General features: G+C 35.8%; 1 protein-coding gene across 15 annotated transcripts in view; it reads right to left on the bottom strand.

Annotated features, from left to right (window-relative positions):
- The window catches only part of PPFIA2 (PTPRF interacting protein alpha 2), a 482,999-nt gene that overhangs the window by 141,623 nt on the left and 316,801 nt on the right, over positions 1-24,575 (bottom strand). For all 15 annotated transcript variants that reach the window (XM_032346888.1, XM_032346893.1, XM_032346892.1 and 12 more), the window contains one exon: positions 6,313-6,429. In XM_032346888.1, the coding sequence (XP_032202779.1) occupies positions 6,313-6,429 (117 nt within the window). The remainder of the gene's footprint in view (positions 1-6,312; positions 6,430-24,575) is intronic.

The raw sequence follows: 24,575 nt of genomic DNA, 5'->3' as shown, positions 1-24,575 counted from the left end.
GGGTGGGGGGCGGCCCAGGGCAAAACAACAAAGAGAGGTCCATATACCATAAATGTAAATATTTAATGATTATAAATCAAGTCAGCAAACTGTCAAGAAAAGTATAACCTGTTATTTTCCTTGAAAGGATACCTTCACATTGACTTTTAGATCAAATTCTAAATAATAATTCTCAGTCTCCTTAAAGTTGTATGGCAGGACTTAGCTAGCTATGGCCCCTGGGCTATAGTCTGCTCACCTTATTTCAGTCTCAGCTCCTTCCAGAGTACTGGACTGGTTTTACCTGAATAGATACCTCAGCCAGCACTTTCATTTTATGGAACCCCATCAAACAGGCACCCCCTGGCCACTCCTTCAGTCTAGGAATGGGCATACTAGAGTTCAGGCAGATACAGCCATTGCTCTTGGGAAGAAGTCAATAAAGGCCTGGAGGCAGGTGAAGGTCTGTTTGGTCAGAGAGTCTGGGCTTCCCGGTACCTGGCATGTGGTCAGGAAGGGGTGGTGGTGTGGCTCACAGGTGTGCAATTTCCCCTGGTCTCCTGAACTTCTCATCCTGTAGAGGGGCAAGAGGGCCACAGCAAGGCCCACTAAATCATGAACCTCTCTTTCCTAGGTTTAAGAGCCACACTTGTAGTGATCAAAAATTTGGACTGCCATTGCCTTGGGGATCTGTTCAGAGTTAACAAATAAATAAATAGATAATGATAATAATAACTTGAAGAAGTTGTGGGAAAAATTAAAAAAAAATTAAGAGCATACTCTTGGATAGAAAATCAGCTCTATGGTCCATATATACAATGGAGTATTATGCCTCCATCAGAAAGGATGAATACCCAACTTTTGTATCAACATGGATGGGACTGGAGGAGATTATGCTGAGTGAAATAAGTCAAGCAGAGAGAATCAATTATCATATGGTTTCACTTACTTGTGGAGCAAAAGGAATAACATGGAGGACATTGGGAGATGGAAGGAGAAGTGAGTTGGGGGAAATCAGAGTAGGAGACAAACCATGAGAGACTGTGGACTCCGAGAAATAAACTGAGGGTTTTGGAGGGGAGAGGGGTGGGGTGGTTGGGTGAGTCTGGTGGTGGGTATTAAGGAGGGCATGTATTGCATGGAGCACTGGGCGTGGTACATAAACAATGAATTTTGGAACACTGAAAAAAATAAAATAAAAATTTAAGAAAAGAGGTTTAGATTAAAAAAAAAAAGAAATCAACCCTAAAAAACAAGGGAAAAAAAAATATATATATATATATAATAAAAGAAGAAAAGATCAGAAAAACTAAGATTGGGTTAGAATGAATTTTTGTAAAAACTCAACAGTAACACATATAGAAGTCATCCAGGCATGTGAGAAGGAATGTCAGAGCATAATACTGTCTGGAGGTGAGAATACCGGGGTTGCGGTCCTGCTCTGGACCAAGAAGTTCTTTAATCATTCTAAGTAAGTCTCAATTTCATTACTGGTAAAATTAAGAAAAGGAACATCTCAATCAACTTCGGAAGTCTGATGTGTTAAAAAGTGCAAGTGATTTTTTAAAACGATATCTAATCAAGATGCTCCCACATTAACATACTTCTATATCTTCCCATTGCTTTGGGAATAAAATTAAACTCCTTACCATGTCCTACAAGAACTTACATAATCTGACCCTGTTCACTGCTCCATCCTGTCTCCTGCTGTTCTCTCCCTGGACCACTAGGTTTCAATGACCCCATCATCCTTTTTTCCCAAGAATGTGCCAGAGAAGCTCTATGCCACCATTGGTACATTTGCACTTAGTGTTTCCTTTGCCTCAAAAACTCTTAAGTTTTTCCATGTGGTTGAATCTGTGTCCTCTTTCAGGTTTCAGTTCAATCCCCACCTGCTAAAAAAAGTCCTTCCTCGCCATGTCTATGTAACATACTTCACACCAGTCCCTTGGTCACATTCACTTCCTCTCATTTGTTTATTGCCTGGGCCCCCATCTGCCTTGTTCATTACTATGTCCCAACCACCCAGACCAGTACCTATATCCTAACACCTTCAATAATTTTGCCAATAAATATTTATTGAAAAATGCACAACCATGAAAACATAGTATTAATCAATATTATAACCATACTATTTATGGCTTATAATTAAGTTTTGTTTTTCACAGTGTCTCTACTCTTTACAACAAAGCTGTAAGTTGGGTATGACTATTTACCAGTAGCTGATGCTCTGGCAGGTTAACGTGCAAGTTCACCCAGCTAGTAACTGGCAGAGATGGAATTTGAATCCAGGTGCTGACATCAAACAAATCATTATTCCATGCTGCCCCTCTGACACCTCCTATCACAATTAATTTATCTCTCCTTTAAACTCTAATATCATTTTTGACACTACTTATTTATCGTGTTTTGCAATATTAATTGGGGCATGCTGATTTTTCGCTCTACTTTCTCAGCAAATTTATTACAGAGGCGATGTCTTCTGACTCTCCACCAGTGTCTAACATCCCACTTATCCACATCACTTAGCAAGTATTTGCAGCTGCAAAAAATAATTGGAAGTACAGAATATATGAGTCAGGAGCATTATTATCTCCTTTACAAGAGCAGTGTATTTATGCAAAAATTTAACAAATTAATTCTCCTCTAGAAAATAACAGGAAGAAAGTCTTTGAGCCCAGTTCTGAACTTTCAGTGGGGTAAAATTTAGTGTCCTGAAAAATTTTATTATCCTCTGAGTATTTACGTTCTTCTAGAATAACTGATGAAATTTATGTCCCACAGAAACATTTAAACTAGTTTCAGTTAAACTTACTTTTTCTTTTAATTTTTTTAAGTGTTGATAACAATTACATAGCTTTTCTATGAGTAATAAGGTCTGTTTCAGAGTGTGCTTTTTTGAGACTATTTTTATCAACTATTTTGTCAACAGGATTCTCAAGCCACTGAGATAAAACATCTGTTGGTTAATAACCCACCCTGACTATGTAATTTAAGTAACTTTACTACCCTAAGCAAAGGGTAAATCCTTGTGACTAGGATTTACAAGTCACTCTCTGGCAGTTCCATAGTATCTCACAATGGTTTTCTGTATATCTCCCCAACCACCATTTTGCAATTTATGCATTAATACCACAGTAATCCTTCACTGACAATCTTCATTGCGCAGACACTCCCCAAAATATTATTTCCTTTTTTTGCTTGATTAAAAGCAAAAATTAAGTGGTAGGATTTAAATTACAATCCCATAACACTTGTTATTCAGTGGTATTGAAATACTTTAAATAATCAAACAACAGAGAATAATTTTAAAAAGTAAAGATGCTTTATAACATTTATGTATGTAAGTTAGGAGTATTTATATAAGGATAGTAAATATAATGATAAGGATATTATTTCATATTTTATCCATAAATGTCAGCAGTTAGAATATGGAGGGGATCTAACATACAGCAAGGTGGCTATTATCAGCAGTATTGTATTATATACTTGGAAGTTGCTGAGACCAAATCTAAAATATTCTTAGTATATGTAACTGCATTCACACAAAAGGTAATTAGGTGAGATATGAATGTGTTAACCTTATTGTGGTAGTTTCTTCACAATATAGACATATGCTAAATCACCATGTGGTATACCTTAAATTTACACAATGTTATGTGTCAATTATATCTCAATAAAACTGGAAACAAAGAAATGGAAGGCAAACAAACATGTTATGAATGAGTGAATGAATAAATAAATAAATACATGAAAATAAAACTGATGGTAACTAGAGCTAAGAGGATTGGGAAGTAGATTAAATATATGATGAAGATTAAGAGGTACCATCTTCCAGTTATAAAATGAATAAGATGTGGAGATGTGATATACAACATAGGGAATATAGTAAATAATATTGTAAAAATTTTGTATGGAGACTGATGGTCACTATACTTATCATGGAGATCAATTTATAAGGTATATAAATATCATCAGATCACTGTGTTGTGTACCTGAAACTGAAATAATATTGTGTATCAATTATACCTTAATAAATAAAAAAACAAAAACCTCTCAAATTTTCAAAATACTTTCCTGAAGGACATTTCAGGGGTAATATGAATTGAAACAAGTCACTTATTTTAAATTAGAAAAAAATACATACATGATGATACATATTTTAGGCCTAAATTGGAGGAGAGGGGCATGCTATTTTTAATAATACCAGTGTATCATTACTTTAAAGCATTTGGAAATTACTCTTCTTATATTTCTGGGAAATTGGGAAAAAGAGAATACCAATAACTACAATGTTTAAAAATCTTTAGTTACATCCATAAGGAAGAGTAAGTTAGCAGTGGCACAGAATCTCTCTTCTACGCTGGCTGACATGCCTTCTCCAAGAACCAAAAGGCAAAGAAAGTTAGAGACAAGTACTTTATATCGCTAACTACTCAGAGTCCTCAGAATATGTGCAGTCTAATAGAAACAAACATCTATTATACATAGGTCCTCATCCAGATACTAGAACCATGAATTGTCTTACTTTCTAATGCCTAGATATTTGGTAGTTATATGTTAAAATAAATGACATTTGAAAAAAAAGAAAACAAAAATGTGTGTGAGTACTCTCTCTCCTGAAAGTACCAGATGAACGCTTTAAATATCAAACGGTTTGTTAGGGAATAGACAAGATCTCAAGTTCTTTCTGCCTTTCAAAGACATATTTCTTTAATTCTTGTCTGGATTAGCATAAATACATCATTGTTAAAGAAAAAACAAAACAAAACAAAACAAACCACACACAGTATTTTGTGACTTCTAAGAGAAAAAGGCTTCCTGGCCACAAAGTCCATTTTTATACCCGAATAAGTAGAGAAAATGTATAGCACTGTATTACTGATGACATAATTAAAATGAAACAGTAATAGAAAATTACAAGTTAGTTTCCTAAAGTGAGTTTTGAGTGCAAACAGCTTATTCTCAAGAGCTAGGTGATTTGTTTACCGGACTGATATCAGTTTAAATTTCATTCAAATTTGAAATACAGCTCATGAAACCTAGCCGTCAGACCGTAGTTTATTTTTAATACTCAGCTTAAGAGTTCTATAAAATACATGGATAAAGGCTAAAATAGTGAAGCCTTAAATTAAGAGCTCTTTGCCTCTCAGCCACCAGAACTGATGAGTGTCAGGAAATTAGTCTGGTTGACTTGGCCCCCTTTGCTGTCATACTTGAAGAAGGAAACGCGAGAAGCCCCTCCATTTGTTTCAACTGGATAAGTAAGGAAGTGTTCGGTTTATTTTCAGCCAGGAAGACTGGTGCTTTTGTTTCATGGTCCAGTCCCTTGTTTCTTGATCTCTGTTCTGAAACCTCTTGACATTGACAATGACACTTATTGCTACCTAATTCATGCAGTCCTGATGTTTAAAGATCAACCATCTGAAGATGTAGCTGGTAATGGCAAATAACCCCACAGATTATCTAAGCCTCAGGCACAGGATATGCAAACTCTTCATCATCTTTATCTGAGTCCAGACCGACCAGCAACTGACCTTCCTTTTGTTCTGGAAACAAATGGGTTAGCCCAGAAAAGGGCCAGACAGACTGATGGTGTTCTTACCCTGGGTAGAACCCCCAACCAAAGGAAAATCTTTCCCTTCTAAAAACAGTAAAAGTCCCAAGAGTTCCGGTATCTTTTAATAAAATTTCTCATTAACAGGAATACTGTTAGGACCTTCTTAAACACATGGAAAATGCCAAATAGGAGATTACTAAAAAATTCTTGCAGTGATACGCCACAGATGAATTGCCAATTGTACATAATACCATTTATAAATCAAAAGTATTGTTCTTATACTTAGAATTCCTGGATATATATTAAAGATACACCTATCTGTGCAAATATATTTATTCAATTATACATATGTTCAATTAGATACATAATTTAATTATTTCAGAGAATCATGTTAAGTATCAAGTATTGAGAAATTCAAATATATATTTATATATTTAAACACATGCATATTATTTTTAAGAAAGTCAAATTAAATCACCAAATGAAAAGTCATCATGACTTTTTTTTTTAAAAAGATTTTATTTATTTGACAGACAGAGGTCACAAGTAGGCAGAGAGGCAGGCAGAAAGAGGGGGGAAGAAGGCTCCCCACCGAGCAGAGAGCCCGATGTGGGGCTCGATCCCAGGACCCTGGGATCATCATCATGACCTTTTGACCAACAAATCAAAACATAATAAAGAATGTTTATCACATGGACTTCATATTTCATATTTTTGTCAAATGACATAGAAAGTAAATATTTCTAGGTAGGACCATGTCATCTGTGTCATACCTTTTCATGGACTTTCTGACCAGGTTCCATCCCTTCAAGATGTTCTGATTCTGTGGACCCCTCACTTGATGCCATTTTTCTTTGTATATGAACATTTTGTTCACGCAAGGCAACAATCTGCAAAATAAAAGCACTATGCCTTAAAAATCTAAAATAGAGCATAAAGTATAGAATAATTAAATTTATTCAAATGTGGCTAAGAACAAATGAATACACACAAATAATTAGAAAACAAACCTTAAATTTTATTCATATTTTTACTTAAAAATATTTTTAACATTTAGGTTAGCATTTTGAATAATAATTACATGAATACGATATTCATTGAAGAAAATATTTTCTAGTTGAAAAATGTATCTATATAGTCGGAAATGTGTCTAAATTAATGCCATGATCCATGTGGTATTAATTCAGAAATTAATTCAGAAATTACTTTTTAAAATTAATTTATGAAATGTGATAAAATTCATATCAGTCTATATTTTTAAAGTATAAAAGGAAAGAAATGAAAACATTGCAGGCTGAAGGCAGGTTACAAGCACATTCAATCACTCTAAGAGGTAGCATATCTGTAATTTTAAAATAAACAAAAACACAAACTGGACTTAATTTTGTGCCACTGTCATGAGTACTTAGAATTAAATGCATCTCATTATCCTTATTTTAATCGCCATTATCTTAGTGCTGCTAGTTCAATTAATTTGTAGAAGACTTCTCAAAAAGCAATTCATTCTTGAAAATTTTCAGCTCCACTTTTCATAGTATTTTCAACTAAGAAAGATTCTCAGATAGTTACAGTTTAAGTGATCTTAGTAATAAGAGAAAAAAATAACATTCTAACATTTTTAAATGATGTTTTAAAATACAGTTGCTATTTATACATATTTTTGAAGGTATTTTACATTAATACCATAACTTATTAATTTCTTGGCAAATCCTATTATATAAATGATGAGGGACTAGAAGGCTAGCTGAGGACAAAGCAGAAGCTGGCACTCTCCACACCCACTCCCCACCCCTGCCTTGACATGTGTGGTATTCCTCAGGCATTCTTGGCTGCCCTAAAGGAAAAACAAGTAGTTAACTTATAGAGACCACAATCCTGCAAGACCTGAGTCTCCCTCCATTTACAAACGTCCTAGTGATTTACAAGGAAGAGGCTTTCTCATCAATAACCAAACTTCCAGAGACCCATAAATCACTCCTGAAGCCCTAACATCATCTTCCCCTCCATAAAACTGAGGGGGACTGAGGCAGAGGGAAATGTAAATGAAGTTAAATTTTTTCCAAACCTAAAGCTCATTGATAAGGACCTGTGATAGCAGGAGTGTGACATTCCTCCAGGAAGCTCTCAACAGTCTGTTAATACCTTCTAAAAGAAAAAACAACCTTAACTTGACCAATAGCAAAGCCTCCAGTATCCTGTGTGTCTTCTTCTTTCAAACGCTCCCTTTTCCTTACCTCCCCCAACCCCACAGTATATAATCAGCCCACTCCCCACAACCCCAGCGCAGCAGCTCTTTATGCCCATGGGTCCTGTCCCCATGCTTTAATAAACCACCATTTTGCACCAAAGACGTCTCAAGAATTCTTTCTTGGTCATTGGCTCCGGCCCTCACCTCACCAAACCTCACTTAAATTCTAAAACTTCATCATTAACAACTCAGATATTGAGTTAATATTGGTTCTTGGGGAAATCAATGCCTATAGTATTTAATACACAATAAATAGTCTATCACACGAGTCCAGTACGTCGCATAGACCAATAATTGCCAAATAAATGTAAAAGGTCAAGAAGTTGTCCCGTGGCTGTTCCCATCCCTGCCACTACTTCAATGCCCAGATGCACAATGCTGTGTTCATGAGATCAGGTATCTGGTATATGACCTCCAGCATTAACATATGCATATCATTTTGTAAGGGACGATCACCAAATAACGAACAACTCTTCAAGTGCTCTTCTCGAACTGCAGTCAGCAAACAACAGGTTCTCTTCCTCCCACTTTTGGCCACCTACAAGCTGTCATCCACAAAGCAGCCAGATTCACCTTTGAAACTTCACTTACATTGTGTCACTCTTTGCATTCCAAAGAACCTCAATGTTTTCCCAAATTATTTAGCTTAAATTTAAACTTCTTAACAAAGTCTAGAATACCCCCTATCATTCCCTCAGTCACAACAGCTTACTTTCTGTCTCTCAAATATACCAGGCTCTTTGTCATCCAGATTTTAGGAACTTAATCTTCCTGCCTGAAACATTCTATTCCACCTCAGACCACAAGTAACACAATCCCAGCTTTCAAAACTCAGCCGAAATACCATTCTTCAGAGAAAACGTACCTTGCTGTCAACCACTTGCTATAGTTTCCCTGCTTATTATTGTGTGTATTTCGCTGACTAAATTCCAATATTTCTTCCTTTATTTGCTTAATCACTTTGCTTATTTATTTAGCTATCAGAAGTCCTAATAATATCTCAGGAGAAAACAATTTTCGGAAAACCTTATGGAAAACAACATTTTCATATGAAGCAGCACATTATATTATTATGTGCAAGGTTTAGTTTATTCAATAAAAATGTGTTGATTTAAATAATGAATGGATAGGGATAAACAAAGAATAAAACCTGATTCATTCAGAAGTAACAAAAAATAATGATTTAGAGTGTGTGGGAGACTTCGGAGACATTTCTCTGATGTTAGAACAGAAATGGATTATACTAACGGAACAATAAGAATAAAATAGTCCCGTTTCACTTATTTGTGGAGCATAACAAATAGCATGGAGGACATGGGGAGATAGAGAGGAGAAGGGAGTTGGGGGAAATTGGAAGGGGAAATGAACCATGAGAGACTATGGACTCTGAAAAACAATCTGAGGGTTTTGAAGGGGCTGGGGGTGGGAGGTCGGGGTACCAGGTGGTGGGTATTATAGAGGGCACGGATTGCATGGAGCACTGGGTGTGGTGCAAAAATAATGAATACTGTTATGCTGAAAATAAATAAAAAATAAATTAAAAGAAAAAAAAAGAAAAAAAAAAGAATAAAATAGTCCCTTGGTATATCATTTTTATATTAATTCTTAACATCTTGTCTCTTGAATAAAAGAATAATATTATATTATCATCATTACATAATGAAATTTTATTTCAAATTTTTAAAAAATTTAAGCATTGTATGCTGACATTCCACTAACATCCATGGCTTAACAAATATGTTGACAAAGGTAATAATAAGTTTTTTAAAATTCTATGCATTTTCTTCCATTATTTAATCTACTTAGATGTGAAGAGAGAGCTTTTTTTTTTTTTTTTTAAAGATTTTACTTATTTATTTGACAGAGAGAGACACAGCAAGAGAGGGAACACAAGCAGGGGGAGTGGGAGAGGCAGGCCTCCTGCTGAGCAGAGAGCTCCATGTGGGGCTCGATCCCAGAACCCTGGGATCATGACCTGAACCGAAGGCAGATGCTTAACAACTGAGCCACCCAGGAACCCCGAAGAGAGACCTTTTAAAAATATATATATTTAAAAACCAAATTTAACTCTATGTTCAGAAAAAGTTCTATTGGTTTACTAATTCAGATAAATTTTAAACATGGCTTTGTGCCTAAAATAAAGCAGGCCCTCTAAAAAGGTTTACTGAATGACTCAGTGAATTAATACCCTAAATAATAATAATAAAAGTCAAAATGCCAAATTCATATGGAAAACACTATATGCAAATATAACTGTGCATCTATTAAAAAAGGACAAATATCAAGTGTTTTACAAAGTATACACATGACAGTTCTAAGAATTACATAACTTTCAACAATCAACATACAAATTCTACTTTTTTTGTTTGTTTTTAACCAAGCCCACAAATTGGGTTTTTGAAGTAGGAGAACAGATGTAGAATCCTCTATATTCTTTAATGATTTAAATGATTTAAGATTTTATTTTTGCCCAATAACAAATTATCCTGAGGAGTTATGAAAGCAAAGCTTCAGCATCTGATTTAATTGTAGGTGTTAATAATCTTGATTCTTTCAGGAGGGAAAAAGCTAGAGGTTCTCTCCTGTGAATGCGATGTTGGGGGTTGGGCCTCTTTAATGTTTTCAAAGGGCAGAGAAGTTCACCTAGAAATCACAGGGCCTCTAGGTAGCAGAGGTCTCTTTAGGAAATTCTCCCAGCTGGCTTAAGAAACAAATGCAATGGGGTGCCTGGGTGGCTCACTGGGTTAAAGCCTCTGCCGCCTTCAGCTCAGGTCATGATCCCAGGGTCCTGGTATCGAGCCCCACATCGGGCTCTCTGCTCAGTTGGGAGCTTGCTTCCTCCTCTCTCTCTGCCTGCCTCTCTGCCTACTTGTAATCTCTGTCTGTCAAATAAATAAATAAAATCTTAAAAGAAGAAGAAGAAGAAGGAGAAGAAGAAGAAGAAGAAGCAGCAGCAAATGCAGGAGATGGCTTGAGAACTAGCTTGTAAACAAACGCAGAATGAAAGGAAGTTGATGGCCCCAAAACATTCTTTGGGCTCTCACTGACAGGGAGTGCTGTGAAAGGGAAGGGAGGGTGACTTGTCTAGGATACCAAAGTAGTCCTAGATCCCTCATTGCTAAACAGCATGACCTACTACAAATGAGACAGCATGGCAGGTAGGAGGAATCACTTCCGGGTAGACTCTGTAAAAACTGGCTTACCCAGTTGTTACATAACTGCCAGAAAGTACTGGAAACTCACCATGTGCCAAGCACTGTGGGAAATTATTTTAATCTACAAAATGGGTTTTATGATCCACACTTAAAAAGTGATTAAACTGAGATAAACAGAGTGTGATAAGAACTAAGCAGGAATCAAGTGAAAATTAACTCCTTAACTTGATACCTTCTACTTTCTGTCAAATTGCCTCACATGGCTTAAGTCAGGGAAGTTCATAGTGGGTGGGGATGGGGAAAAAGCATTTCCCTTCCAAGTACTTCTACCTTCCCATCTGGAAAACCTTTGTGTTATCATTAAGGTATGGACCCCTCCCTGGAGATTCACATCCAGGCATAGCTGTGCCTACATTTCCAGTTTATCAGTCCACTGAAGGCCCATGGAACTCTGGTCAAGGGGAACTGCCCAGTCATTTTAATTGATAAACCATGATTTGTCAACTGTTTGTTGACACATTTTTAAATGCCCAGCATCCCTTCAATATTACTTTTGTTATATCCTATACTTCCACTGCAGTATTTTCCTTCCCTACTCTAAACCTAGAGACTGTCAGTCAGGGGGCCAGAACTCAGGGCAAATGTGTGGGCACATGATCCAAGCCAGGGAAATTGGAATACTCCTTGAGATGTTTCTGGCAGAGCTATGGGGGAAGATTTGTTTTCTACAGGCTTAAGCTGGTAGGATACAATCAGGATGGCTGTTTACCATCAGTTCTAGCTCATGGAGAAAAGCACACAATAAAGAGCCCTGATGAATTAGATCTGCTCTTAATTCTAGCCATTCTTAAATCACCTCTACCCTTGGCATTTCATTAATATGAGCCCCAAACTTTTTTTTTTTTTTTTTGCTCAAATTTGCTTTTCTGTCACTTATAACTAAAAGCGTCCTTGAAAATATAACAAGGGACATGGAAGGCAACATGGAATTTCTACGTGGAGATTTTGAAGAATGACTAAGCATTTATCAGTTGGAGACAATGGGGGTGGGGAGAAAACCATTCAGGAAGATAGAAGAACATGAGCTCTTTGTGTACCTAGTACTATGGGTTATTTAATATTCCTGTGGTGAACACTATCTGGATGAAGATAAAAGAAAGACAGGAGACTAAAGAAACTGAAGTACCTCAACTAAAACTCTGCCATCTGTGTTCTTGCTCTGGCTTATTGCTTCACTACCACTCTTATTTTGTTTCCTGATTGCTCATCTAGCTTCTGAGAGCCTGACCCATTGTATCTAGGCATTTCTAAACCCATGATATTTCCAGGCCAGTCTTCCAAGTTTTGTTCTTGCCTTTGCCTCTGTCAAATTGTTTTTGGCTCCTGGATTGGGGCTGGTCAGAAGGACCAAGCCATGATTAGAGGCTTAGAATTTTCAACTTTACCCCCTGATTCTCCAGAAAGGGGAGATGGCTTGGAGTTAATGATTGATCAAGCCTATGTGATGAAATTTCCATAAAGATCCTAAAGTATGGGGGTGAGGGGGCTTCCAGGTTGGAGAACATAACATATCCATGTGCTGGGAGAGTGACATACCCCAACTCCATAGGGACAGAAACTCCTGGGCTTGGGACCCTCTCAGACCTTGCCTATGTTTCTCTTCATCTGGATGTTCATCTGTATCCTTTAAAAAAAATGGTAAATGTAACTGTTTTCCTGAGTTCTTTGAGTTGCTCTAGCAAATTAATAGAATTCAAAGAGGAGGTTATGGGAATCTCTGATTTATAGCAAATCAGTCAGGAACACAGATGACAACTTTTATTTACAATTGACATCTGAGGTGGGTAGGGGTATGGGGTAACTGGGTCATGGGCATTAAGGAAGGCATGTGATTTAATGAGCACTGGATGTTATATACAACTAATGAATCACTGAACATTACATCAAAAACTAATGATGTATTAATATTATATGTTGGCTAACTGAATTTAAATTTAAAAAGTATAAACAAACAAACAATTGACATCTGAAGTGGAAGGAGTAGTCATGTAGGACTGAGCCTTTAATGTGTGGGATCTACCACTATCTCCAGGAAGTGTCAGAATTAAGTTAAACTGTAAGACACCTGAAAGTGTTTCAGTGAATGCTTGGTGGAAGAATGCTCCCTTCCCACTCAGGCACACACACATCCGGTGTCAAAAGTATTTTAAGTGTGGTAGTCATGTCAGAGTAAAAGAGAACCACAGGAGGTAGACTGGGGTTTTCCTCTACACACCCTTCTTCCTTGACTGCTTCTGAAACTTCTTTTAAGTCTTTGCTTACATGTCACCCATTCTGGGAATCTGGGACCCTCCTCCTTCCAGATTTAAGTTATATAATTCCTTAGCATTCTCCAATAACTCATACAAATTATCACTATCACAATTAGCTGTTAGTTTTCTGATTGCCCATTTTGCCACTGAGTGCCTCAAAACCAGAACTACATCTGATTATTTATTCCCAGTTCTTAAGATGCTGGTTAACAAGTAGGAGGCAATCTAGAAATACTTACAGATAGTTGCATGAAAAAAGACTATATGAATGGAAAACCTGATAGGGAGTTGGAAAAACTGGATGGCAAAGTTCTCAAAAATTTATACATGGTGAAGAAAATTAGTAATCCATGTGGAAGACAATGTAAGCTTGAAATCTTCCCAATGTTCAAAAATGATTCAAGATTAACAAGAAACCCTGAGAATGGAAGAATTCATTGAGAAAATACAGGAGGATGAGAAGTACTGACCTAGTCTTGTAGGATATTCACAGCTCTAATGTAAGGCAACAGGGCAGAAGGCAGAGACAACTATAAAGGAGGATACGGATGGGATTGTGGGAGGGCATGGGGAGTTTGCTTCTCCCTCTGACCTTCTCGCCTCTCACGCTCTCTCTCACTGTCTCTCTCTCTCTCTCAAATAAATAAATAAAATCTAAAAAAAATATATATTACAAAATATTTACAGGTGTATTGCAGCCTAGGTAATACAATTCAGGTATTTTGAAGTACATGCTGTATTTATATGATTTAGATTTAGAATAGATTGACATTAGATGGAAAAACGGAATTCCATAGTTATCTAGAAATTTTTTTCAGCCAAACATTTCTTAACATAGAAAAAGAAAAGCAATGTAATTTAATTTAATTTTCACTTGGTTTTTCTCTTCTTTATTTTTTGAAAATATTAATCTACGGGACATTCTGAAGTTTGACAAGGAAGGCCAAAAAATAAGAAAGAGAAATTTAGAAATTAAGTTTCTAATTAAGAACTGTTAGCAATACTAATAGTTGTTATATATGTTATATATGTTGAATACCTATTATATGCCACAAATTGCAAAGCAATTTACAAGCATAATCTCTTTTAATCCTCCCAATAGCATAAATTGGGCATCATTTTAATTTTACAAAATAAGAACCTAGCACAGAGGGAATAAATAATATATTTAAGGTCACAGAGAAAAAGATGTAACAGAGACAGGTTTCTGATCCAGGTCTGATAACGTCAAAACTTGTTGTTTAAGTATTATGTTATAATGGCTTTTGAAAATTACTTAAGTGATTCATTGCATACATAATCCAAACATTTATCTAGGTCAAGACTACAGTTTTGTGGTCTGATAGCAAGGGCATTTACCTGTCCTGATATGGCAAAACAACTGAGATACAGTTTGAAAAATATCTTTAATTATTCCCAGGAATAAAAGTCATGCTGTTTACATTTTTATCATTTTTATTTAGAACTCTTATGTGGTACAGGCATTTCAAATTACTTTGAAAACTGCCCAACTACTGTTTAAAATAAATCATGTCTACTCTTCATCCTAATTCTCCAGAGATTGTCATTCTGGTATTTGTGAATTCATAGTTGCCTTTACCTACTTAACAACAACTTCCAGACACTGCCCGTATCTAATTAACGAAGATTCTTTTCCTCTATTTTTACCCCAAACTCAATTAACAATTCCAAGAGTGAGACTTGCAGAAGTCTCACTGCGCTAACACATAATTTGCTTCTACACATATACTTATTCTAATTTAGCTGAATTCCACGCTTAGATTCCACTGACGTTGCAACATGAAAAAGCAACGAAAAGTAACTAGTAGAACAGTAGAGATTTACGATTTACACTTAAACGACTCTCTAGCCTCAATAGTTTGGATTTGTGTTGCTATATGGATTTGTGTTATCTGGGAAACCATAAAGATTGAGATACTTAGTCAAACAGAATTAAGGACCTCAAGCCAATAGGCATGTTACTTTCCAGTGCTAGGTGTTGGCCACTGATCTGTAAGCACCACTGAAGCATATTAAAACCCGTGTAAAACAATGTCATAGAGTAATGCCATTTGATCAGCTCCTATGTAACATTCATTTTCAATGTCTTTCAGTGAGAGACTCAAAACACGTGAAACTCAGCAGATTCAATGAATGACTGAATTGTTTTGAGAAGAGAATCAGAGGTTTGCATTGTAAGATTTTGCCTCTTGTCAAGTTTAGAAGATAGTTATTTAATCAATGATTTAATGTATGAATCCACTTATCCTAATGAATGATCAAAGAGCTTGGAGGCAGAAAACATAGAAACCATTCACTTGGTGGTAGTTTCAGTTTTACCACTATACTATCTCTATTCAGTTGACAAATATTTATTGAATAAATGAGAACATGGTGTATATCTTTATTTTTAATCTGTTCCACTCTGGTTGACCAGCTTCTATTAGATCCTATTAGATGAATTCACTGGGTACTCAAATTTAAACGCACATCACCAGTAAGTTTCTGGTGATTCTTTGATGGAAAACACAGTAAATGAACAGAGTATGATTTTGGGCTATTTTCAAATTTTATATATGAACTGATATTGCTTATACCTAAAAAACATAAGAATTCCTTGTATAGTTTTTAATGGTGAAAAAATCCTTTTAACATTGATATTAGAGGGGCTCTTGGGTGGCTCAGTCAGTTGATTTTGGCTCAGGTCAAGATCCCAGGTATGCAGGATTGAGCTCCTTATCCCATTCTGTGCTCAACTCAGAGTCTGCATGAGATTCTCTCTTCCTTGCCCTTCCCCACAATCACACACTCTCTCTTTCTAAAATAAACAAATAAAATCTTTTAAAAACCCACTAACATTAACATTTTTATAGCCCATTTTTAAAACAATAACTGGCATGCAAAACTCTTATTGTTAGTTTTAAGTTTAAGACAATGGTTGCAATAACAATAGGATCTCAAATGTCTGCTAAGGTAGATTTGTTTTTTGCACGGAATACTTATGGTATTCATTTTCAATGTTAACTATAATATTCTATAATATTAATTTCAATAACTATGTTGTAATATAACTATTGATATTTAATTCTACTATAAATTACAATTCTCTATGAAACTATCTCTATTCTATTCATCTAATTGGTATTTTAGTCATTCTTTTTTTTGATACTTGGTTACTCTTTAATTTATTTCCATTATTCAAATACTTCTCTAATATTTAAAATTACAATAAAGTCAAATGTTGGCATTTTCATTAGGGGCATATAAATGACTACAGGAAATACACAACGACTTAAACTGGAGAGAATTAGTGGACATTGTTAAGGCATAGGACTGCTATTGCAGCAGTTACTAGCTAAGAGTGGCATTAAATGGAAGAACAGTAATAAAAATGACCAAGGAAGCTGCTAATGTGATAAAATATAGGAATTAATCAAAAGAATAAAAGCAAAAACAAAGTCCTAAAGAGTTTTCCAAAAGTATCAATAATAGGAAAACACATTCTGAACAAATTATATTTATCACTGTAGGAAAGCAAGGTTCAGTTTAAAATATAAATAAGCAAAAAAAAAAAAAATGAAGAGGGGAGAATAATATTCACTGAGGTAAACTGAGAAGTGTAACACCATGTATAAACAATTGCAATTAATTCAGTACTGAATGCTGAAAATGTTGGCAGTAGCTTAAAGTTTTGAATGTCATGAAAAAAAAAATACACTGCAATATCTAACACCCAGGAAGATGCCAGTTGCTAATAACTCCTCCCCTCCCTGAAGACAGAATCTTATTAAAACAACAACAACAACAAAAACAAACTGTTAAATTAATTAAATAAGGAGGCCATTAGACTGATGTGGCTCTAATGCCATGGCATGCAATGTAAGCAAACCAAATTGTCACCCTTTAAAATGCCACAAAGTTAAGGAACCAAAATGTCAAGGACAGCCAATCACAAACAGTGCACTACGCTTTATAAGAGCCAATCAATATCTTTTCTTTGCATTGGTTCTCTCTCTATAAGGTCTGTTCCGCCATCACCCCCAACCCCTCTCTTGTCAAGGAGAGCTTCTAACCATTTCCAGTTTGACCCTACTGCTTAATTTGAATGGATTTTTGTGTAAAGAAACTTTGAGAATTTTTAATATGCTTCAGTTTATCTTTTAACATGTCTCACAATGAAAAAAACAAACAGGAGTTAGTAAAGGCATTGTTTATCAGAAAGGACATGTTGGCATAGAACAAAGGTTTCTTTCAAGATACTTCCCATAATCACTTGGCCCCTTTTTCTACCTAAAATCAGAAGCAAAAAAACCATGCTAATTTGACATGGCCTTCAGCGAGGGCAGGAGGACAACTAAATGCAGTAATTACCTCCAAGAAAGAAAAAAAAAGCAAAAACGAGGAGACCAAGTCATGCTAAAAAAGAGAGTCACAGCAGTATAAAGGGGCCACTGGGTCCAGACATGGTTAGTTTATAGAGTAGCTACAAAACTCTGTGAATAAGAGTCTGTCTTTAAAAGTCTCAATAAACGTGTATTTTTTATGAAATGTGTTAAGACATGAATGAAAGTTTCTATTTTATTTACATATACTGAGAAATACTAAAATGTTTTGAGCAAATATTGATTATTAAATTAATAAATGTAAATCTACCTAATACTGATCATGTTTATGTCATCTGTTTATTCAAGAGTAAATCATATGCTGTCAGGAATTTTTGGATGTTTTAGAATGAAATTTCCACTTTAATAATCCAAACACACTGTATTTCCATCAACAAATACGTGAATCTTTTAAAATGTCACATTAAAATTAATGTCACTGATCTGAGAGTATGCAGGCCCCCACCCTGCTTAGCTTCTGAGATCAGACAAGAAGTTTAGCACAGTCAGGGATTTGAGGTGAATGGGGAATGAGGAGTTGTTGCTTCGTGAATATAAAGTGTCAGTAATGCAAGATGAATACATTCTACAGACTGCTTACAACATAGGTGTATAGGTGTCCTTTGTTAACTATATGGTATTGTGCACTTTAACAGAGCTGAGAACACAGATCTCTTATTAAGTATTCTTACCACAGAAACAAAAATAAAAACAAAATACATCACCAAAAGAACACAAGAACATTTTTGGAGATGATGGATAAGCCTAGTATCTTGATTGTGGTGATGGTATTAATGAGCATATACTTAAGTCCAGACTCATGAAAATGTACGCACATTAAATAGGTACAGTTTTTGTAGATCAATTATACCTCAGTAACACTTAAAAAAGAGAGATGACCAATAAAGATATAAAAAATTATACATAAAAGTAACCTTCTTGAAGATGGACTGTATTCCCTTTCAGCACTATGAGATTTGATCTCCTCAGCCAAGCATGGCTAATACTGTGAATACATACATTTTTTGTTGTCCCTTCCACCTTTTTTCTCCCCCAATCAGTGCAAAAGTGACAAAATTATAGACTGTGTCCTGGAACAATTTTTTTTTAACTCTTATATGGTAACGGGGGAAGTCTTAAGGAAAAGAAAAGCATTTCAAAATGCTTAAAAATCACTGGAGAAGGGGGAGGAGCAAGATGGAAGATAAGTAGGAGACCTGAATTTTGTCTTGTCCTAGGAATACAGCTAGATAGTTATCAAACCATTCTGATCATCTACAAACTCAACAAGAAATCAAAGAAAAGAATAGCAGCAATTCTATGAACTGGAAAACAACTACTTTCCAAAGTATATGTTTTTCTAGGGTTGTTGTTCCCCTTTCAGCGTTGTTTTCTCATTCATCTATTCTTCTCTGGAAAAAATGACAAAATGGAAAAACTCACCTCAGAAAAAAAAAAAGAACAAGAAAAAGTACCAAATGCCAGGGACCTAACCAATACAGACATCAGTAAGATGTGAGAACTAGAGAACTAGAGTTCAGAATGACAATTATAAAGATACTAGCTGGGCTTGAAAAAAGCATAAAAGATACTAGAGAATCCCTTTCTGGAGAAATAAGAGAACTAAAATCTATCCAAGTCAAGATCAAAAAACTATTAATGAGATGCAATAAAAAATGGAGGCTCCAACTGCTAGGATAAATGAGGCAGAAGAGAGAATTAGTGATATAGAAGACCAAGTGATGGAGAACAAAGAAGCTGAGAAAAAGAGAGATAAACAATACTGGATCAATAGGGGAGAATTTGAGAGATAAGTGATATCATAAGATGAAACAATATTACAAAAGACTCCACCCCAAAACTGCTAGAACTCATACAGGAATTCAGTAAAGTGTCAGGATATAAAATCAATGCACAGAAATCAGTTGCATTTCATACACCAACAAGGAGAAAGAAGAAAGATAAACTTTGGAGTTGATCCCATTTATAACTGCACCCAAACCATAAGATGCCTAGGAATAAATCTAATCGAAGAGGCAAAGAATCTGTACTCAGAAAACTAGAGAATACTCATGAAAGAATCTGAGGACGACACTAAGAAATGGAAAAACATTTCATGCTCATGGGTTGGAAGAACAAATATTGTGAAACTATCTATTCTAACTAGAGAAACCTACACATTTAATGCAACCCCCATCAAAATACCATCAACTTTTTTCAAAGAAATGGAGCAAATAATTCTAAAACTTGTATAGAACCAGAAAAGACCCCAAATAGCCAGAGGAATGTTGAAAAAGGAAACCAGAGATGGTGGCCTCACAATTCCAGACTTCAAGCTCTATTACAAAGCTGTAATAATCAAGACAGTATGGTACTGGAGCCCAGAAAGGGCCTCTCAACTCTATGGTCAACTAATCTTCAAGAAAGCAGGAAAGAATGTCCAATGGAAAAAAGACAGCCTCTAAACAAATGGTTTTGGGAAAATTGGACAGCACATGTAGAAGAATGAAACTGGACCACTTTCTTACACCACACACAAAAACAGACTCAAATGGACAAATGACCTAAATGTGAGACAGGAATCCATCAAAATCCTTGAGGATAACACAGGCAGCAACCTCTTTGATCTCAACCACAGCAACTTCTTCTTAGAAACATCACCAAAGGCAAGGGAAACAAGGGCAAAAATGAACAATTGAGACTTCAAGATAAAAAGCTTTTGCAAAGTAAAGTAAACAGTCAACCAAACCAAAAGGCAAAGGATAGAATGGGAGAAGATATTTGCAAATGACATATCAGATAATGGGCTAGTATCCAAAATCTGTAAGTTTGAACTTATCAAACTCAACACTAAAAGAAAAAATAATCCAATAAAGAAAGGGGCAGAAGACATGAATAGACATTTCTGCAAAGAAGACATCCAGACACCTGAAAAAGTGCTTAACATCACTCGACATCAGGAAAATACAAATCAAAACCACCTCACACCAGTCAGAATGGCTAAAATTAACAAGTCAGGAAACAACAGGTGATGGGGAGGATGCGGAGAAAGGGGAACCCTCCTACACTGTTGGTGGGAATGCAAGCTGGTGCAGCCACTCTGGAAAACAGTATGGAGGTTCCTCAGGAGTTGAAAATACAGCTACCCTATGACCCAGCATCTGCACTACTGGGTATTTACCACAAAGATACAAATGTAGTGATCTGAAGGGGCACATGCACTCGAATATTTATAGCAGCAATGTCGACAACAGCCAAACTATGGAAAGAGCCTAGATGTCCATCAGCACGTGAATGGATAAAGAAGGTGTGAGATACACACACAAATACACACACACACACACACACACACACACACACACACACAGGAATATTATGCAGCCATGAAAAAATGAAATCTTACCATTTGCAATGACATGGATGGAACTAGAGTGTATTATGCTAAGGGAAATAAGTCAATCAGAGAATGATAATTACCATATGATCTCACTTATATGAGGAATTTGTGAATCAAGAGGCTCATAGGGAAGGGAGGGAAAAATGAAACAAGAGGAAGAGAGGGAGACAAACCATAAGAGACTCTTAATCTCAGGAAACAAACTGAGGGTTGCTGGAGTAGAGGGGTATGGGAGGGATAGGGTGGCTGGATGATGGACACTGGGGACGTTATGTGCTATGGTGAGTGCTGTGAATTGTGGGAGACTGATGAATCACAAACCTATACCCTTCAAACAAATAAAACATATCTGTTAATTAAAATAAATAATTAAAATTTTAAAAACAAGAAAAGCACTGGAGAAAATACAGAAGGCAGAAACAATGTCCATTAGTCATTCTTGCATTATAAAAGAGGAAGCCAGGACAATACAAAGAGTTTATCCACTTAGTTCTTCCTTAGAAACAACCAAAGCATACAAAACCTATTATTCTGAACAATTCCTTTCAAAGTAATGTATTTGCTTGGTTCTAATGGTAATAATAAAGTGCTACTTTCTTTTGCACGTATTCTAATTTTATTTTTATGTGATTTTTTTTTTTTTTAAAGATTTTATTTATTTATTTGACAGAGAGATCACAAGTCGGCGGAGAGTCAGGCAGAGAGAGAGAGAGAGAGAAGCAGGCTCCCGCTGAGCAAAGAGCCCGATGCGGGGCTCGATCCCAGGACACTGAGATCATGACCTGAGCCGAAGGCAGCGGCTTAATCCACTGAGCCACCCAGGTGCCCCATTTTAATATTAGAAAATGTCAGAATGGAAATAAAGCAGAACTTATGTGGTCTTTATAGTTTACTTTCATGGATAAAGAAAATAAAGTGTACAGAGAATGAATGACAAACCTTTTTCTGGCCCCCACAAACCTCACCTAATTAGTCCCACTGTGGGACACACAAATCCATCTCTCTGGATCTCAGTTCAATCATCTTTAAAAGGAGTATCATGGCTAAAAAAAATCATTATCAGCATCAAAAATATTTACTGAAAGATACTTGGTGCCAATCACAGTTTTAAGCCCTTGATATTATTTAAACCTCACAATAACCTTAAAAGTTCATAATGAGGTTTGAGCTAATTGAGGAAAAAAGAATATAGGAAATTGCCTGTAGTCACAGAGCAACCAAATGGCAGAACCACTTAGGGAGAAAGTAAAATCCCCTGCAGGGAAGTTATAGCTCCTGTTTGTAGTGTGTTTCTTCTTTCCTTTCTTGTCTCATCCTTCTTTTCTCAACCAGGGCAGAACTTATTTATGGCACCGAATTAAGTATTCCATACAGAAGAGGGTTTTAAACCTGTCACATTCCTCTCACTTGTCCCTACTAACTTCCAACTACTCCCTAGTATCCACTTTTCACAGAATATCAGGTGTTCTTTGGTTCTTTCTTATTTCTATTGTGCTGCTTATCTCACTGTTTTGTAATCTCCCGTTTATGGGTTCTACGTTTGATGCTCATTGTTATATTTAGGTCCAGGTTTTTGTTAACAGTTCAAAATCACATGCATCAAAATCTCCTATAATGCTTGTTAAAAATGTGGACCTCGTTTTAAAGAATCTGAATTTGAATCTACCTCTGACTGAACATTATATACCCTTCAGTTTGAGGACCAGTGCATGTAGTCTTCAATTCAGGGGCTTTCTCCCATCTATTGTGTGGGTAAAGGCAGCAGCCCAGTGAAAAGTCAAGGCCAGTGACAGTGAGCCTCTAGGACAGGTCCTAAGTGATCACCTAGTGTGGGGTAATCAACTACAGCTCTCAGCCTGTCCGTTTTTGTCAGACCTGGAAGCTAAAAATGGTTTGTAAAAGTTTGAATGGTTGGAAAAAAAAAAAAAAAAGATACTACTTTGTGACACATAGAAATTATAAGAAATTCACTTTCCAGGGTTCTTAAATCCATTTTTACTGGAACACAGCCAAACTCATTTGTTTACATGACTATCCAGGATAGTTTTCACTCTACAATAGTAAGAGTAGTTATGACAGAGCTATACGGGCCACAGAGCCTAAAATATTTACTAGATGGCTCTTTACAGAAGAGTTTGCTGATCCCTGATGTAGAAGTTCATGCCTATCTCTTTTTTAAGAGTGTATCATCAATGATATTGTCATAGAGATGTATGGGCACACATGGCAGCTACACTTATGGTGACCATAGCATGACGTGTAAACTGGTGGAATCACTATGTTGTACACCTGAAACTAATGTAACATTGTGTGTCAACTAGACTCAAGTAACACATAAAATAAACAATTTCAAAACTGTTCAAATGGATGGAGGGAAAGTCAGAACTATAACTCCATTTCCTGAGTTTTAGACTCACTTCACATATTTTTTCTAATGCCATTTTTTTTCAGTAGAAATATAGGCTAAATTATCCCTGACAATGAAATAATGAAGCAAATATATATTTTTTGTATGCTTTCTGGTATTTTCTGCTCAAAATAGGAATGTTTTAGATGATATGATGACATTGGTTAATGATATTTCAAAAGAAAGAACTGAGAGAATAAAGAAAAATCCTAAAAATAATTGTGGATGAGCTCTACAATACTCTCTATCCATAGCCCTTTGTAATTTGTTTCATAGAATTTATTATTATATAAAATCATTTTTAAATTTATGTGTTTCTAATACAAGCTCTTTGAGGCAGGGGCAACTTCTGACTTGGTTATAGGTATGGCCTCAAGGCCCAAAACAGTACTTGGCACCTGTCCAGGGGATAAGACAAAGTGCTATTTAAGAGTATGAGATATCAAGTAGAATTCTGGTTCTGCCATGTACTGTCAGTGTGAACTTGAACAAGTTATTTACCTTCTCTGAGCGTCAGTTTCTTTTTCTATAAATAATGTTTGTAATACCAGCCTCAGAGATTACTAACATGAAGATAAAACTAGTTAAAATTCATAAAACATTAAGAAGAGGACCTTTGTGGGCATTCTATAATTATTAGTTATAATTGTTGTTTTAATAAATGTTTGTTGAAAGAATGTTTTTTCCTGCTAAATATAATATCTTAATTATTATCCTTATATATGTTTCTGATTAATCATTTTTCATGGTCTTCAATTTTTATTATTTTGATTTTCCATTTACTTACTGCTAGCTTGGGAATGCTACTGATATTTGCGTAAATATTTTTATTACATGACTTTATTCAATTTACTAATGAATCCCAGGCATTCTTTATATGTCACATGTTCTAGATGCTCCTTGTTGCACATTAAAATCCATTCCCCATTCTTTAGCCATAGAACTCCTGCATATGGCCACCTGCCTAGACAATGTACTTGCTGGTCTCTTTAACAGCTCAAAGTGATTGTGAAGCCAAGTTTTGTTCAATGGGATATAAGCAAAAATCATCTGTACTGCTTCCCTATCAAGCCCCTAAAATTTATCTTTATAAACATTTTGATCCCCTTCCATATCCTGCTGGCTAGAAGTGGTG

The sequence above is a fragment of the Mustela erminea genome, chromosome 6, assembly GCF_009829155.1.
Source record: "Mustela erminea isolate mMusErm1 chromosome 6, mMusErm1.Pri, whole genome shotgun sequence".
Taxonomy (NCBI): Eukaryota; Metazoa; Chordata; class Mammalia; order Carnivora; family Mustelidae; genus Mustela; species Mustela erminea.
The sequence above is the reverse complement of the archived record's forward strand: the minus strand, read 5'-3'. Positions and strand labels throughout refer to the sequence as shown.